Source organism: Haliotis rubra, unplaced genomic scaffold (assembly GCF_003918875.1).
Source record: "Haliotis rubra isolate DU_JTF1 unplaced genomic scaffold, ASM391887v1 Scf563, whole genome shotgun sequence".
In the NCBI taxonomy this organism is placed as follows: domain Eukaryota; kingdom Metazoa; phylum Mollusca; class Gastropoda; order Lepetellida; family Haliotidae; genus Haliotis; species Haliotis rubra.
The window spans coordinates 394040-413665 of record NW_025767261.1 but is presented as its reverse complement, the minus strand read 5'-3'; the positions used below and the strand labels follow the sequence as shown (position 1 = coordinate 413665).

The 19626-nt window shown below is 44.1% G+C and overlaps 1 protein-coding gene across 1 annotated transcript; it reads right to left on the bottom strand.

Moving 5' to 3' along the window:
- Positions 1 to 1361: 1361 nt before the first annotated feature.
- On the bottom strand, positions 1362 to 19060 carry LOC124254102 (vesicle-associated membrane protein 4-like). The gene is given in 6 exon segments (XM_046687975.1): positions 1362 to 1429; positions 3127 to 3151; positions 3154 to 3272; positions 5897 to 5917; positions 6397 to 6518; positions 18934 to 19060. Coding segments are annotated over 6 exon segments (357 nt in total). The 5' UTR covers positions 18936 to 19060.
- Between the last annotated feature and the right edge of the window lie 566 nt (positions 19061 to 19626).

Sequence of the window (19626 nt, the reverse complement as noted above, 5' to 3'; positions counted from 1 at the left end):
GTCAGTCAGTATCAGTAAAGTCAGCATGATATCAGTATTAAGTCATGATATCAGTATTAAGTCAACATGATATCAGTATTAAGTCATGATATCAGTATTAAGTCATGATATAAGTCAGTTAAGTCAGCGATATCAGTATTAAGTCAACATGATATCAGTATTAAGTCAACATGATATCAGTATTAAGTCAACATGATATCAGTATTAAGTCAGCATGATATCAGTATTAAGTCAACATGATATCAGTATAAAGTCATGATATCAGTATTAAGTCAGCATGATGTCAGTATTAAGTCAACATGATATCAGTATTAAGTCAACATGATATCAGTATAAAGTCAACAAGTGATATCAGTATTAAGTCATGATGATATCAGTATTAAGTCAACATGATATCAGTATAAAGTCAACATGATATCAGTATAAAGCCAACATGATATCAGTAGGAAGTCAGCAATGCCACAGGGCATGTAGCATCGTATACATAATCAGCTTCTGTGTTCTCTAATCATCATCATGAAATCTGTAATTCTCTCAACACCCAAACAATGACATGACAACCATACAGAAGCGATGTGTCCAAGGTGATCGGTCCGTCTTACTTGTACAAGACAGTTCACAGCATTCATTCACAATATCTTACTCTGTGTCACCGTTGAAATATACATGTAAGTATCATTGTTCATAAAACATCAAACAACAGCCATTCGTCCATTAATACAAGTGAGAAAACATGAGACAAACATGAAAAAGAAATGCAACGGCCCTGTCGGGCATCTATAGTCTGTTTGATTTGAAAACGTACCGATGAATTTAACTTTAAACAAAAAAGTAAATCAAATAAAGTGAAATTAAGATTTCGAATCCTCATAATTTTACCTTTCAAATTGAACATTTAAAATCTCAGACTTTTAGTCAACTTAGGATAAAAGTTGTTTAACAAATGATCATAGTTTCAAATCGCTATTATTGGATCGTATTACAAGGGGGTATGCACATTAAATGAAACCCAGAGAACAAGAAGGGTTGGTTTCTACGGTAGTCTAAGTTAACGCTCATCACGCACCGCACGGGCATTTGTTTCACTGTTCCAATTACTGCGCGAACCCCCTTGTAATACAAACCAATAATAGCGATTTGAAACTATGATCTTTTGTAAAACAACTTTTATCATAAGTTGAATAAATTTCTGAGATTTACATGTTCAGTTGTCAAGGTAAAATTATGAGGATTTGCAATCTTAATTTTACTTTATTTGATTAACTTTTTTGTTTAAAGTGAAATTCATCAGTACGTTTTCATTGCAAACAGACTATAGCTGTTGTGTCTCAGCTCTTCCATAAACCTCCCTCCACATGAGGTCAGTCTTCCAGGCTAAGTGTGCTGTTGTGACTACCTCCCCCTCCAGAACTTCCGGGCTTTACTTCAACTGTAAGAAACAACAGCTGATGAGTTGGCGACAACATTGCATAGTTATAGTGACTTTGGTTTCACACCACTTCATACCGAAGCATACAACTTTAAGGATAACTTTTATTGCATAGAGCAATGTTTCGATGTAGATCCTCACATCGTCATATGTCTACTTCAAAACGCCGCTCTATGCAAGTAGATGTTTTCCATGAAGTTGTATGCTTTCCTATTTACTCACCAGCTTCTAGAACGCCAATCAAACAACTGTACCATGGCTTTGTGGCGGTCTCTTTGATGTTGCCCATGTTGTAACCTGCTAGTTACTACATGGTTTCGCCCTACTGATTCTCACTGGATAATGCTTGCTCCGCCCCTTTCGTGTGCCGAAACTATGACATTATCGTAAACAGGTTTCGCCAGAAGGAAGTTGAGATACATTGTAGAACATAAAAACAAGTACAATGTTGACAAATTTATTTAGGAAAAAATGAACATGATTTCAACTCCATCGCCTCACCAACTTGGGAAAGTGTAATATCATCAATTCCATCATTCCACTCATTCACGCTATCACTGCTGGGTATGAAAGTTGTTGCCATGTCCTCCATGGTTGAGAATTAATTTTTGAGAACTTGAAACGACCTAAGATGGCGCGTATGACGTGATATTCATGACGTCATATGGTGCCACTTTGTTTTACACACCGCCAAAATCTCATGGTACACGTCTGTTACCCCACCCACAACTTGAGGTTCGTCTAGTTACAACACGATTTGTCCTTGCTTTTGATTGACAGGCGTAGTGGCATCTCGGGCTATGCCCTCATGCCCTACGTCTGTCAATCTAAAGCCAGGACAAACCGTGTTGTAACTAGACGAACCTCTCGTGTGCCAATGGGGTAACTCTAACTTACACAATTTATGCAATATCAGGATGGGGGACACCAGAAACGATCTTCCCATATTTTATGTGGGGAATTGAATCTGGGCGTTCTAGGTGAACAGTGAATGCTTTAGACACAAGGCCCTGCATGCATCAGATATATGAGCAATATTTCAGTCACATCATGGAGTATTAGCTATATAGATTCAGATTCCTGTAAAATGGAGGATGCATGTTTACTACTCAGGTGAAACCCACCAGCACACTTTGCAAAAATAAAAATTAGGGCACCTCACAGCTATTTGATTTGCAATCACAAGAGGGTGTCACTACCAAGGGACACAACTCCGCAGAGTGAATAGAGGCATCTACAATGACAGGGTCACCCCTGCTGGACAAACAACCAGGAACTGGCGGAAATGAAGTCGTACATCAGAGTATCCATATTTGGCACACAACAATCTATGACATCAGGGCACAATGTCATGTGATCATTTGGCCAGGTCATACTTTATCTCGTACACAGGATTTACCACACAAAGTATACTATCATAAAAATGGAGAATATATCTATTAAAAGCCCCATGCTTGTCTAACTGTGTCTACAGTAAAATACCTTTATTACGAACTCAAAGGGACCACTGAAATTAGTTCGTTATATCTCATAGTTTGCTATTCACTTTTTTATATGATAATATAAGGTTTATTCAGGACTTTTGAAACAGTTCGCTATAGCCGTCAGTTCGTTATATCTGTGTTCGTTATAAAAGTATTCTACTGTATTTGAATCAATGGTGAATCATGTTGTCCATGGCTACAACTGTTACTCACCAACAATGATGATCACGATGATGGCGAAACGATGATGACAGCAACGATGGCAATAATACAGTTCATCTTACAGTTCTGCCAACACATTTTCTTCTTCAGTCGAACAGATGTCTTCTTGAAATTGATGGAGCCTGATTCCAAATCCTCTGTCAACACAAAAACAGTCGCGGTGGTTATTTCTTTAGTGCTTTTTATCTCCAGATTTATAGATTCAGATTCCTGGAATATATCCTAATAAGGCTCACCTCTGTCTACCTTTATTCACCTGACGTCATGGTATATATCAACATCTGCCTGTATTCACCTTATGTCATGGTATATATCAACAATATCTGCCTGTATTCACCTGACGTCATGGTATATATCAACAACATCTGCCTGTATTCACTTGATGTCATATATCAAAATCATCTGCCTGTATTCACTTGATGTCATGGTATATATCAACATCTGCCTGCATTCACCTGACGTCATGGTATATATCAACAACATCTGCCTGTATTCACCTGACATAATGGTATATATCAGCAACATCTGCCTGTATTCACTTGATGTCATGGTATATATCAACAACATCTGCCTGTATTCACCTGTCATGGTATATATCAACATCTGCCTGGTATATCATCTGCAACGCCATGGTATATATCACCTATATCTGCCTGTATTCATATCTGCCTGTATTCACTTCACCTCATGGTATACTGTAAACTGCCTGTATTCACTTGACAGTTTAGATGTCATTATTCGCAAATCAGTATCAACTGATCATCTGCCTGTATTCACTTGATGTCATGGTATATATCAACATCTGCCTGCATTCACAGTACCTGGAGATCACATCAGTATATGTTCACCTCTGATATCTGTATATGAAGCCTTTGTGATTCACTTCACCTCATGAGATGATTGATATATCAAATGAATAAATAAAATATCTGCCTGTATTAATCTTCACCTGTGACCATGGTATATATCACCTATATCTGCCTGTATTCACTTCCACCTAATGGTATATATCACCATATATCTGCCTGTATTCAACTCACCTCATGGTATATATATCTTATATCTGCCTGTATTCACATTATTCACTTCACAAGATCTATCACCTATATCTGCACCTATAACTGCCTGTATTGTTTGACCTCATTGTGTAGATATCACCTATATCTGCCTGCATTTGCTTGACGTCAAGGTAAATTGCTTGACGTCAAGGTAAATATTACATATATTACATATACAGTGAGACCCCGGATACCCGGACCCCAAATATCTGGAAACCTCGCCTTCTGGTCAATTTTCATAAAAAAACAATCTCTTATGTTATAAAGTGACTGTCTATAATGGATATGTGGTTTCCGTTCCCGGACGGTTAATTTTACAAACCAACCGTCTAAATCAACACAAAATTGACTCACTTATCCGCACGAAGCTTTGATCTAAGGCTGACCATGTGAAGTGCTAATCCGGATTAATGACCGACCAGCAGGGTATTGGTGGTGATTAGTAGGCCTATCCGACACTGAGTGAATTGTAATTGGCAAATCAAAACGACCATGCTGTTTTGGAAGTGATTTCAACCCAGAAGTGTATGCTCGCTACCGTTTCAACACCTAAGCCTGGATGACAGAAATCCAGATATCAAGATTTTCAGTCCGGGGTCTCACTGTATATCAACAATATCTGTTGGTATTCACTTGATCTCAAGGTATACATCACCTATATCTGAAGTATTAATCTGACCTCAAGGTATATATTACCTATATCTACCTGTATTCACTTGACCTCATGGTATATATCAATAATATATGCCTGTATTCACTTGACCTCATGATATATATCAATAATATATGCCTGTATTCACTTGACCTCATGATATATATCAATAATATATGCCTGTATTCACTTGACCTCATGATATATATCAATATATATCAATTCATGATATGATATATAAAAAATACTATGTATTCACTTGACCTCATGGTACATATCAATAATATCTACCTGTATTCACTTGACCTCATGATATATATCAATACTATCTATCTGTATTCACTTGACCTCATGATATATATCAATAATATCTACCTGTATTCACTTGACCTCATGATACATATCAATAATATCTACCTGTATTCATGACCTCATGATATCTACCTGTATATATCAATATCATATATCTAATAATATATGCCTGTATTCACTTGACCTCATGATATATATCAATAATATCTACCTGTATTCACTTGACCTCATGATATATATCAATAATATCTACCTGTATTCACTTGACCTCATGGTATATATCAATAATATCTACCTGTATTCACTTGACCTCATGATATATATCAATATATATCAATAATATATGCCTGTATTCACTTGACCTCATGATATATATCAATAATATCTACCTGTATTCACTTGACCTCATGGTATATATATATCAATAATATCTACCTGTATTCACTTGACCTCATGGTATATATCAATAATATCTACCTGTATTCACTTGACCTCATGATATATATCAATAATATCTACCTGTATTCACTTGACCTCATGATATATATCAATAATATCTACCTGTATTCACTTGACCTCATGATATATATCAATAATATCTACCTGTATTCACTTGACCTCATGATATATATCAATAATATCTACCTTGTATTCACTTGACCTCATGGTATATATCAATAATATCTACCTGTATTCACTTGACCTCATGATATACATCAACTTTATATGCTGTACCCACCTGACCTTTCCTGGAGGTCATAATATCTTGTCTCCTCGGATTCACTTGACCTCATGATATATCAATAATCATCTACCTGTATTCACTTGACCCATGATATATATCAATATGATCTCTACCTGTCCTGATATCACAGAAACCTCATGAATAAAACAATCAGAACATTGTGAGAAAGACCTCATGAAGTATATCAATAATATCTACCTGTATTCACTTGATTCATGATATATATCAATAATATGTGGTGTATTCACTTGACCTCATGATATATATCAATAATATATGCCTGTATTCACTTGACCTCATGATATATATGATAATATCTGTAGGTTCACTTGATCTCATGATATATACCTCTACAAAATCTACAGTAGTCACTTAACTGTAGGGTATATATCAATAATATCTACCTGTATTCACACTTGTCCTAATATGTGGTGAGAAATCACCTTTCATATGCTTGTAACTGTAGGTTACTGACCTTTCTAAAATGAGGTCATCTATCTTGTCTCCTCTGTAGGACACACCTTCTACATTCTGTCGGAGGAGTGAGGTCACCTCGCTCACATCGTTCTGCAAGTGATCCAGATGGTCCGTCCGACCTCCATGACCTCGCTCTGTCCTGCATCACAGAAACAACAAAACAATCAGAACATTAGTGAGAAAGACCTCTTCAAAAGTCACAAAGTACTTAACTGTAGGTTACGCATTCTAAAATGTGTCAAAATTCTTTTGTGAGTGAGTGAGTTGGATTTTACACCCGCTTTTAGCAATATTCCAGCAATATCAGGGTGGGGGATATCAGAAATGAGCTTCACACAATGTACTGATGTGTGGAAACAAACCCAGGCCTTCGGTGTCATGAGTGAATGCTTTAACCACTGACTACCCTACTGCCCCCCCAATCCTTTTGTAACAGGTTTGGTTTATCTTGATTTTAATACAATCTTCCAACTTGACAAACATGGAAAACACAGCCACAGTGCCCAGGCTTGACAGGAGTAGCCCACTGGCTCACAACGTAACCATGGTAACTAATATTTTACTTCAAAGCAAAAACATGAAAAACAATTCTTCTGCTTTGTATGATGAATGCTGTATGAACTTTAAAAGTGCACTCAGAGTAGTCAGACTTTTGTGAAACCGTTGGTGGCTGAGTGGGTTGGATTGCTGACTTTGTGTGCTGTTAAGTAGGTGCATCATTTTGGTGGGTTCGATGAACCATTTGAATTTGAAAACAATAAAGAATATATTATTTCTCAACTCAGCTTCTAGTGATACTGAGTCTACTAAATTTACAAGATTTTATTTAATCATTCATGTGTCATCAGAGATATTTGTATTTGTCACAATGACTGTCGGTTAACAGAAAGTTGACTGTGTTACAGAGAGGTTCACTCCGGGTAGACTCAGCATCATCACCTCTACAGAGAGGTTCACTCCGGGTGGACTCCAGCATCATCACCTCTACAGAGAGGTTCACTCCGGGTGGACTCAGCATCATCACCTCTACAGAGAGGTTCACTCCGGGTGGACTCAGCATCATCACCTCTACAGAGAGGTTCACTCCGGGTGGACTCAGCATCATCACCTCTACAGAGAGGTTCACTCCGGGTGGACTCAGCATCATCACCTCTACAGAGAGGTTCACTCCGGGTGGACTCAGCATCATCACCTCTACAGAGAGGTTCACTCCGGGTGGACTCAGCATCATCACCTCTACAGAGAGGTTCACTCCGGGTGGACTCAGCATCATCACCTCTACAGAGAGGTTCACTCCGGGTGGACTCAGCATCATCACCTCTACAGAGAGGTTCACTCCGGGTGGACTCAGCATCATCACCTCTACAGAGAGGTTCACTCCGGGTGGACTCAGCATCATCACCTCTACAGAGTGGTTCACTCCGGGTGGACTCAGCATCATCACCTCTACAGAGAGGTTCACTCCGGGTGGACTCAGCATCATCACCTCTACAGAGAGGTTCACTCCGGGTGGACTCAGCATCATCACCTCTACAGAGGTTCACTCCGGTGGACTCAGCATCATCACCTCTACAGAGAGGTTCACTCGAGGTGGACTCAGCATCATCACCTCTACAGAGAGGTTCACTCCGAGTGGACTCAGCATCATCACCTCTACAGAGAGGTTCACTCGGTGGACTCAGCATCATCACCTCTACAGAGAGGTTCACTCGGGTGGACTCAGCATCATCACCTCTACTACAGAGTGGTTCACTCCGGGGTGGACTCAGCATCATCACCTCTACAGAGGTTCACTCTCAGGTGGACTCAGCATCATCACCTCTACAGAGGTGGTTCACTCCAGGTGGACTCAGCATCATCACCTCTACAGAGTGGTTCACTCCGGGTGGACTCAGCATCATCACCTCTACAGAGAGGGTTCACTCCGGTGGACTCAGCATCATCACCTCTACAGAGGTTCACTCGGTGGACTCAGCATCATCACCTCTACAGAGGTTCACTCGGGGTGGACTCAGCATCATCACCTCTACAGAGAGGTTCACTCGGGTGGACTCAGCATCATCACCTCTACAGAGAGGTTCACTCGGGTGGACTCAGCATCATCACCTCTACAGAGAGGTTCACTCCAGGTGGACTCAGCATCATCACCTCTACAGAGGTTCCTCCCGGGTGGACTCAGCATCATCACCTCTACAGAGGGTTCACTCGGGTGGACTCAGCATCATCACCTCTACAGAGTGGTTCACTCCGGGTGGACTCAGCATCATCACCTCTACAGAGGGGTTCACTCTACAGAGGTGGACTCAGCATCATCACCTCTACAGAGGGTTCACTCGGTGGACTCAGCATCATCACCTCTACAGAGAGGTTCACTCCGGGTGGACTCAGCATCATCACCTCTACAGAGAGGTTCACTCCGGGTGGACTCAGCATCATCACCTCTACAGAGTGGTTCACTCCGGGTGGACTCAGCATCATCACCTCTACAGAGAGGTTCACTCCGGGTGGACTCAGCATCATCACCTCTACAGAGTGGTTCACTCCAGGTGGACTCAGCATCATCACCTCTACAGAGTGGTTCACTCCGGGTGGACTCAGCATCATCACCTCTACAGAGTGGTTCACTCCGGGTGGACTCAGCATCATCACCTCTACAGAGAGGTTCACTCCGGGTGGACTCAGCATCATCACCTCTACAGAGAGGTTCACTCCGGTGGACTCAGCATCATCACCTCTACAGAGAGGTTCACTCCAGGTGTGACTCAGCATCATCACCTCTACAGAGAGGTTCACTCAGGTGGACTCAGCATCATCACCTCTACAGAGGGTTCACTCCGGTGGACTCAGCATCATCACCTCTACAGAGGGTTCACTCCAGGTGGACTCAGCATCATCACCTCTACAGAGAGGTTCACTCCAGGTAGACTCAGCATCATCACCTCTACAGAGACTCCAGTAGACTCAGCATTCACCCACAGAGGACTCAGCATCATCACCTCTACAGAGAGGTTCACCCAGGTGGACTCAGCATCATCACCTCTACAGAGAGGTTCACTCCAGGTGGACTCAGCATCATCACCTCTACAGAGTGGTTCACTCGGGTGGACTCAGCATCATCACCTCTACAGAGAGGTTCACTCGGGTGGACTCAGCATCATCACCTCTACAGAGGTTCACTCCAGAGTGGACTCAGCATCATCACCTCTACAGAGGGTTCACTCCAGGTAGACTCAGCATCATCACCTCTACAGAGAGGTTCACTCCGGGTGGACTCAGCATCATCACCTCTACAGAGAGGTTCACTCCAGGTGGACTCAGCATCATCACCTCTACAGAGAGGTTCACTCCAGGTGGACTCAGCATCATCACCTCTACAGAGAGGTTCACTCCAGGTGGACTCAGCATCATCACCTCTACAGAGAGGTTCACTCCGGGTGGACTCAGCATCATCACCTCTACAGAGAGGTTCACTCCGGGTGGACTCAGCATCATCACCTCTACAGAGAGGTTCACTCCAGGTGGACTCAGCATCATCACCTCTACAGAGAGGTTCACTCCGGGTGGACTCAGCATCATCACCTCTACAGAGAGGTTCACTCGGGTGGACTCAGCATCATCACCTCTACAGAGAGGTTCACTCCGGTGGACTCAGCATCATCACCTCTACAGAGAGGTTCACCCAGGTGGACTCCAGCATCATCACCTCTACAGAGTGGTTCACTCGGGTGGACTCAGCATCATCACCTCTACAGAGAGGTTCACTCCGGTGGACTCAGCATCATCACCTCTACAGAGGTTCACTCCGGTGGACTCCAGCATCATCACCTCTACAGAGTGGTTCACTCCGGTGGACTCAGCATCATCACCTCTACAGAGAGGTTCACTCGGGTGGACTCAGCATCATCACCTCTACAGAGAGGTTCACTCCGGTGGACCTCAGCATCATCACCTCTAGCATCATCACCTCTACAGAGTGGTTCACTCCAGGTGGACTCAGCATCATCACCTCTACAGAGAGGTTCACTCCAGGTGGACTCAGCATCATCACCTCTACAGAGAGGTTCACTCCAGGTGGACTCAGCATCATCACCTCTGTACAGAGAGGTTCACTCCAGGTGGACTCAGCATCATCACCTCTACAGAGAGGTTCACTCGGGTGGACTCAGCATCATCACCTCTACAGAGAGGTTCACTCCGGGTGGACTCAGCATCATCACCTCTACAGAGAGGTTCACTCCGGGTGGACTCAGCATCATCACCTCTACAGAGAGGTTCACTCCGGGTGGACTCAGCATCATCACCTCTACAGAGAGGTTCACTCCAGGTGGACTCAGCATCATCACCTCTACAGAGAGGTTCACTCCAGGTGGACTCAGCATCATCACCTCTACAGAGAGGTTCACTCTCGGGTGGACTCAGCATCATCACCTCTACAGAGAGGTTCACTCTGGGTGGACTCAGCATCATCACCTCTACAGAGGGTTCACCCAGGTGGACTCAGCATCATCACCTCTACAGAGGGTTCACTCGGGTGGACTCAGCATCACCTCTCACAGAGAGGTTCACTCCCACCTCTACAGAGTGGACTCAGCATCATCACCTCTACAGAGAGGTTCACTCCAGGTGGACTCCAGCATCATCACCTCTACAGAGAGGTTCACCCGGGTGGACTCAGCATCATCACCTCTACAGAGAGGTTCACTCCAGGTGGACTCAGCATCATCACCTCTACAGAGAGGTTCACCCGGTGGACTCAGCATCATCACCTCTACAGAGTGGTTCACTCCGGGTGGACTCAGCATCATCACCTCTACAGAGAGGTTCACTCCGGGTGGACTCAGCATCATCACCTCTACAGAGAGGTTCACTCTGGTGGACTCAGCATCATCACCTCTACAGAGGGTTCACTCCGGACTCAGCATCATCACCTCTACAGAGAGGTTCACTCCAGGTGGACTCAGCATCATCACCTCTACAGAGTGGTTCACTCCGGGTGGACTCAGCATCATCACCTCTACAGAGAGGTTCACGCCGGGTGGACTCAGCATCATCACCTCTACAGAGAGGTTCACTCCGGGTGGACTCAGCATCATCACCTCTACAGAGAGGTTCACTCCGGGTGGACTCAGCATCATCACCTCTACAGAGAGGTTCACTCCAGGTGTACAGAGAGGTTCACTCGGGTGGACTCAGCATCATCACCTCTACAGAGGTTTCACTCCGGTGGACTCAGCATCATCACCTCTACAGAGGGTTCACTCCGGGTGGACTCAGCATCATCACCTCTACAGAGAGGTTCACTCCGGGTGGACTCAGCATCATCACCTCTACAGAGAGGTTCACTCCAGGTGGACTCAGCATCATCACCTCTACAGAGAGGTTCACTCAGGTGGACTCCAGCATCATCACCTCTACAGAGAGGTTCACTCCAGGTGGACTCAGCATCATCACCTCTACAGAGAGGTTCACTCGGGTGACTCAGCATCATCACCTCTACAGAGAGGTTCACTCCGGGTGGACTCAGCATCATCACCTCTAGAGAGGTTCACTCGGGTGGACTCCAGCATCATCACCTCTACAGAGAGGTTCACTCGGGTGGACTCAGCATCATCACCTCTACAGAGAGGTTCACTCTGGTGGACTCAGCATCATCACCTCTACAGAGAGGTTCACTCGGGTGGACTCCAGCATCATCACCTCTACAGAGAGGTTCACTCCACTCATCATCACCTCTACAGAGAGAGGTCACTCGGTGGACTCAGCATCATCACCTCTACAGAGGTTCACTCTGGTGGACTCAGCATCATCACCTCTACAGAGAGGTTCACTCCAGGTAGACTCAGCATCATCACCTCTACAGAGAGGTTCACTCCAGGTGGACTCAGCATCATCACCTCTACAGAGAGGTTCACTCCGGGTGGACTCAGCATCATCACCTCTACAGAGAGGTTCACTCGGGGTGGACTCAGCATCATCACCTCTACAGAGAGGTTCACTCCGGGTGGACTCAGCATCATCACCTCTACAGAGAGGTTCACTCCGGTGGACTCAGCATCATCACCTCTACAGAGAGGTTCACCCGGGTGGACTCAGCATCATCACCTTCACCCCGGTACAGAGAGGTTCACTCCGGTGGACTCAGCATCATCACCTCTACAGAGAGGTTCACTCGGGTGGACTCAGCATCATCACCTCTACAGAGTGGTTCACTCCTCGGTGGACTCAGCATCATCACCTCTACAGAGAGGTTCACCCGGGTGGACTCAGCATCATCACCTCTACAGAGAGGTTCACTCTGGTGGACTCAGCATCATCACCTCTACAGAGTGGTTCACTCCGGGTAGACTCAGCATCATCACCTCTACAGAGAGGTTCACTCCGGGTGGACTCAGCATCATCACCTCTACAGAGAGGTTCACTCCGGGTGGACTCAGCATCATCACCTCTACAGAGAGGTTCACTCCGGGTGGACTCAGCATCATCACCTCTACAGAGAGGTTCACTCTGGGTGGACTCAGCATCATCACCTCTACAGAGTGGTTCACTCCAGGTAGACTCAGCATCATCACCTCTACAGAGAGGTTCACTCCGGGTGGACTCAGCATCATCACCTCTACAGAGAGGTTCACTCCAGGTGGACTCAGCATCATCACCTCTACAGAGAGGTTCACTCCGGGTGGACTCAGCATCATCACCTCTACAGAGAGGTTCACTCCGGGTGGACTCAGCATCATCACCTCTACAGAGAGGTTCACTCTGGGTGGACTCAGCATCATCACCTCTACAGAGAGGTTCACTCCGGGTGGACTCAGCATCATCACCTCTACAGAGAGGTTCACTCCGGTGGACTCCAGCATCATCACCTCTACAGAGTGGTTCACTCCTACAGGTGGACTCAGCAACATCACCTCTACAGAGAGGTTCACTCCGGGTGGACTCAGCATCATCACCTCTACAGAGTGGTTCACTCCGGGTGGACTCAGCATCATCACCTCTACAGAGTGGTTCACTCCGGGTGGACTCAGCATCATCACCTCTACAGAGAGGTTCACTCCGGGTAGACTCAGCATCATCACCTCTACAGAGAGGTTCACTCCGGGTGGACTCAGCATCATCACCTCTACAGAGTGGTTCACTCCGGGTGGACTCAGCAACATCACCTCTACAGAGAGGTTCACTCCAGGTAGACTCAGCATCATCACCTCTACAGAGAGGTTCACCCGGTGGACTCAGCATCATCACCTCTCTTCACAGGTGGTTCACTCCAGGTGGACTCAGCATCATCACCTCTACAGAGAGGTTCACCTCTGGGTGGACTCCAGCATCATCACCTCTACAGAGAGGTTCACCCAGGTGGACTCAGCATCATCACCTCTACAGAGGGTTCACTCGGGTGGACTCAGCATCATCACCTCTACAGAGAGGTTCACTCCGGGTGGACTCAGCATCATCACCTCTACAGAGTGGTTCACTCCGGGTGGACTCAGCATCATCACCTCTACAGAGAGGTTCACTCCGGGTGGACTCAGCATCATCACCTCTACAGAGAGGTTCACTCCGGGTAGACTCAGCATCATCACCTCTACAGAGGTTTCACTCCGGTGGACTCAGCATCATCACCTCTACAGAGAGGTTCACTCTGGTGGACTCAGCATCATCACCTCTACAGAGAGGTTCACTCCGGTGGACTCAGCATCATCACCTCTACAGAGTGGTTCACTCCAGGTAGACTCCCAGCATCATCACCTCTACAGAGAGGTTCACTCCGGTGGACTCAGCATCATCACCTCTACAGAGGTTCACTCCAGGTGGACTCAGCATCATCACCTCTACAGAGAGGTTCACTCGGGTGGACTCAGCATCATCACCTCTACAGAGGTTCACTCCACTCGGTGGACTCAGCATCATCACCTCTACAGAGAGGTTCACTCCGGGTGGACTCAGCATCATCACCTCTACAGAGAGGTTCACTCCGGGTGGACTCAGCATCATCACCTCTACAGAGAGGTTCACTCTGGGTGGACTCAGCATCATCACCTCTACAGAGAGGTTCACTCTGGGTGGACTCAGCATCATCACCTCTACAGAGAGGTTCACTCCAGGTGGACTCAGCATCATCACCTCTACAGAGAGGTTCACTCCGGGTGGACTCAGCATCATCACCTCTACAGAGAGGTTCACTCGGGTGGACTCAGCATCATCACCTCTACAGAGAGGTTCACTCGGGTGGACTCAGCATCATCACCCTACAGAGAGGTTCACCCAGGTGGACTCAGCATCATCACCTCTACAGAGAGGTTCACTCTCGGTGGACTCAGCATCATCACCTCTACAGAGAGGTTCACTCGGGTGGACTCAGCATCATCACCTCTACAGAGGTTCACTCCGGGTGGACTCAGCATCATCACCTCTACAGAGAGGTTCACTCCGGGTGGACTCAGCATCATCACCTCTACAGAGAGGTTCACTCCGGGTGGACTCAGCATCATCACCTCTACAGAGAGGTTCACTCCGGGTGGACTCAGCATCATCACCTCTACAGAGAGGTTCACTCCGGGTGGACTCAGCATCATCACCTGTACAGAGAGGTTCACTCCAGGTAGACTCAGCATCATCACCTCTACAGAGAGGTTCACTCCGGGTGGACTCAGCATCATCACCTCTACAGAGAGGTTCACTCCGGGTGGACTCAGCATCATCACCTCTACAGAGAGGTTCACTCCGGGTGGACTCAGCATCATCACCTCTACAGAGAGGATCACTCTGGGTGGACTCAGCATCATCACCTCTACAGCAACAACAAGACAGTTAGGTGTTCACTGGCGACATATCATTAAGACACTACAGGAAAATGATTGACAGTCTGACTTTGTGTAGAACCACAATGAACAGCACTCTCCTGCTGTAGTGTTACCTGGAGATGGAGAATAACCTTGTTAGACACAAACACACACTGATGCAGGGGCTACAGACACTTTTGGAAACTGACTTACGAAACTGTGTTGAGTCTAGTAAAGGGTTCTAAAGGTAAACCGGATGTATGCATAGAAACTACCTTGATGTTGAAATACAATAAGTCTTACTTTCTCATCAGCTGTTAGACAAATGGGGTATGGTCTGGACTAATCCATGTCACCACTTGCATTTATTGATTTAACTAATCCTGCGGCACAACAGGATGAGACATGATACTCAATATAGCACACTTGACAAATGGGGCACCTGCTCAATGATGGGTGAGACTGGTCCTGATGCACACTGAGGGTGAGACAAAATTATTGATCATGATGCTCAGCACTGGGCACCTGGTAATTGGTGGATGAGACCCAAAGAGGGTGAAACAAATCCAAGTTAATGAAACTCAATATGGGGCACCTGTAAAATGGTGGGTGAAGCTGGTCCTGCCACACAAAGAAGGTGAGACAAATCAAATTTAATGAAACTCAATATGGGGCACCTGCAAATGGAGCACCTGCTAAATGGTGGATGAGACTGGTCCTGTGACACAGAGGCTGAGACAAAATAAATGTGTTGATACTAAATAACCTCCTGATGGCTGGTCCTTGTGGAACACAGGTGACTTATACACAAAACTGCTCATTGTAGGCAGAGTGATATGGATCATATGGACACTCACATATCTGATATGCCTTGATGTGCAAGGTTGCCACACATAACACTAATTCATTGTGTAATCATAGGGCATTCTTCTACATCATTCCCCTGATTATAAGATACGTAAAACACTTCTATACCATCATTGATCTTTGAGCTTCAGTTGATGTACATGAACTGACACTGTGTTTACCACAGGGGCGTGTCACGCTTAGAAACAGTGTTAGAAAGACATATAGGTATATAGACCCTAACCTAGTACTATATAAAAGGAAAGGGATGTAACGACTGAACCACCCCCTCCTCAATCAAAGTTAGATTTCACCACGTAAACCTTTTTTAAGGCCTACGGATCAAAAGCGAGATGATTTCCCTACAAAATGAGCTATAACTGGTCACAATCGGATCACTATTTCAAAAGTTATACGCCACGACTCACCGAAAACAGCTACCTCCACAATTCCAAGCCAAAATCATGGATCACCCAAGACAGCGAAAACTCATCTTTTAAATTCGTTTATTAATTCCAGCCACGTTGACAGCACCTATGTAGGGCTAGATTCGATCAGCAGCGGCATTCCACGGGTCTAAAAACTTATTGCAACATCTAGAAATCATTTCCTCGACAGTAGGCAGACATTTTCTCCCAAACCATCGGCAATCATACTCACTTGTCGGCCATAGATGGCCTTGACATTCAAGTGATCTGAGCAGATCCGCAGAAACGAAATTGGGCCATCCGATTGGTGGAAAATATAACATACTGTAAGATTGTGACTGTTTGCTAATGGGCTCGAAATATGAACTTTGCAATAATCCTTTATTTTGGATGATGTACGGAACAGCAAATTGTTAAGAAAAGTTTTAGAGGTTGTAAAAATGCATTCGATATTGATTCCTTTTCAGGAAATTATATTTATAAATATTTAACCTCTAAAATTATTCTTACAAATTTACTGCTCAGGTCACTTAATGTCAAGGCCATCTATAGCCGACAAGTGAGTATGATTGCCGATGGTTTGGGAGAAAATGTCTGCCTACTGTCGAGGAAATGATTTGTAGATGTTGCAATAAGTTTTTAGACCCGTGGAATGCCGCCAATCTGCCGACGAATCTAGCCCTACATAGGTGCTGTCAATAGGTGAGTTTTCGCTGGAATTAATAAACTAATTAATAAACGTTAAGGGGCCTTAAAAAGGTTTGTGACGTGGTGAAATCTAACTTTGATTGAGGGCGGGGTGGTTCCGTCGTTACATCCCTTTCCTTTTATATAGTACTAGGGTAGGGTCTATACACCTATATGTCTTTCTAATGCTGTTTCTAAGCGTGACACGCCCCTGTGGTGTTTACAAGGTGAAGGACAAATACTATACATTTATCAGTTGCTATTATGATACTTGCATTTGTTTTTCTTTCATTGACTGTAATACTGAAGAGAATTATTCACATTCCATTTATATGTGATCAGCATGTGGCAACACCTATAGTTTGGCATGAAATGCATGTGGACCCGTTTTTTTGTAAATATCTCTTCATCCAATGACCCAATCGATCTCAAACTGTGCAAGTGGATGTTTTGTCAGACAACCTAATCACATTGTAAATCACTGATTTTATGCATTTGTATTAAAGAATCTGTCTATGTAACTGTCAACAAAATAAACAGCAGAACGCAGAAGGCTTGCAGAGGGAGGGAGCCATTGACCTGTAACAGCGGTAGTGTTGGGTCATAAAGGTCAACGATCGTCAATGTAGGTCAGCTATGCTGATGACCCTGATGTCAAAAGAATCTAACTTTGATGCCTACCTTTTGTACAAGGTTTTGTTTATTGGTTGTTGGTTTATTTTTCACAATTGTTAGCACGATGTTCTTTTCATGCCAAGAGCAAAAGTTGTACGTTTCATGTAATCCGACACCTTATAAATCGGTTTGCTACGCTTTGCTCTCTTTTAAAAAAAATTAAACACATTGCTAATTAAACGCTTAGCATCATCTGAATAAGCTTTCATGATGACAGCTAGAAGTAGTCAATGTGAATGATCCAAACGGTCTATCACTGTGCAGTGCACAGGTAACTATCATGAACTGCACGTGCATTTACCTTTATGATCCAACACTACCGCTGTTACAGGTCATTGGCTCCCTCCCTCTGCAAGCCTTCTGCGTTCTGCTGTTGATTTTGTTGACAGTTACATAGACAGATTCTTTAATACAAATGCATAAAATCGGTGATTTACAATGTGATTAGGTTGTCTGACAAAACATCCACTTGCACAGTTTGAGATCGATTGGGTCATTGGATGAAGAGATATTTATAAAAAAAACGGGTCCACATGCATTTCATGCCAAACTATAGTCATTGTTGTTGTTGTTTTTTATCAGTGTTTCCCAAGTCCCTGCTCATTTTTCTTCATGCAATGACCAGGTTTCATTTGTAATTTGTAATCACAAATAGCCAGTAGTGAGCGACTATTGTCCTACACTCAGTACAGCAATATCAGGGTGGGTGACCCCAGAAGCTACCAACCGTCCACAGACATGATTTGCTCCATCATGTTTATTTGTGCACTTCTCAAACAGGAATGTGAGACAGTGTGTAAAATATAGCACACTTTCGGCTGCTGTCGCCATTAAAAACACAAAACGAAACTCAAGTCCATCCTAAATATAGAAGCCTTGAACAGTTCTGAAAAAGAAATCAGCAGAAGACGAACTCTGACGTTAATAAGGAAGTGTTTTGTTCAAGTTTGATTAATAAAATTTGCCCCAATTATTATGACACGTACGCATCAGTGTCATCAATGTCAGCTGAAAAAGAATGACAATTCGTCATACTCTGCTAAAAACAACAACAGGCACGCGCTTGTATCCAAGGAACGATCAAAGATGGGCCACAGTTACATTCCTAAGATTCTCCAGGCTTGAATTCATTACTTACATGTTGTAATGGTTCGATCTAATGAGTATTCAAAGTCCAGATAGCAATTCTTCTCTCGAAGAAGACACTGTCTACACTCATCTACTCACACCTACTATCAGTTCCTCCTCTCCGATCAGATGACGGATGTACACAAACACACGTGATACAATTATAGTAATACCCTACGACTGTTTCCGAACACAATATCACAACAGCGAGCCTCTTTCATGAAATGAATACAGATACCTAGAATTAGAATATCATGAATCTTCAAGCTACAGTTGTTTGTTGTAAAAAGTTTAAATGCTATTTATGAGTTGGGTTGATACTCGGCTGATTAGAATGGTCTTCAGCAATCCATGCTTGGATGATATCGGTGGTCTGATTCGCTGACTTGGTTGAAACATGTCAGCTTGACTAATACTTAATCTCTGAATATAAATAATTCTGATAGAAACAAACAATTCCTTTAAAAATTAAAAAGGAGACCCAGTGGAAAGGGAGATTCAGAACTGAACCTGTGGAAATCTAGACTTGTTTCATTTAGGGCTTTAACATTGCGGAAATGGCTGGGCAAGAGGATAAATAATGCAGTTGAATTTAGATCATATTTCAGTTTCAATTGAAAATATCTTAGTTTTAAGTTCGCGATGTTATATTGGGAGAACTGCACTGGACTGGCGCACTTTTTAGATTAATTAACGCTGCTGG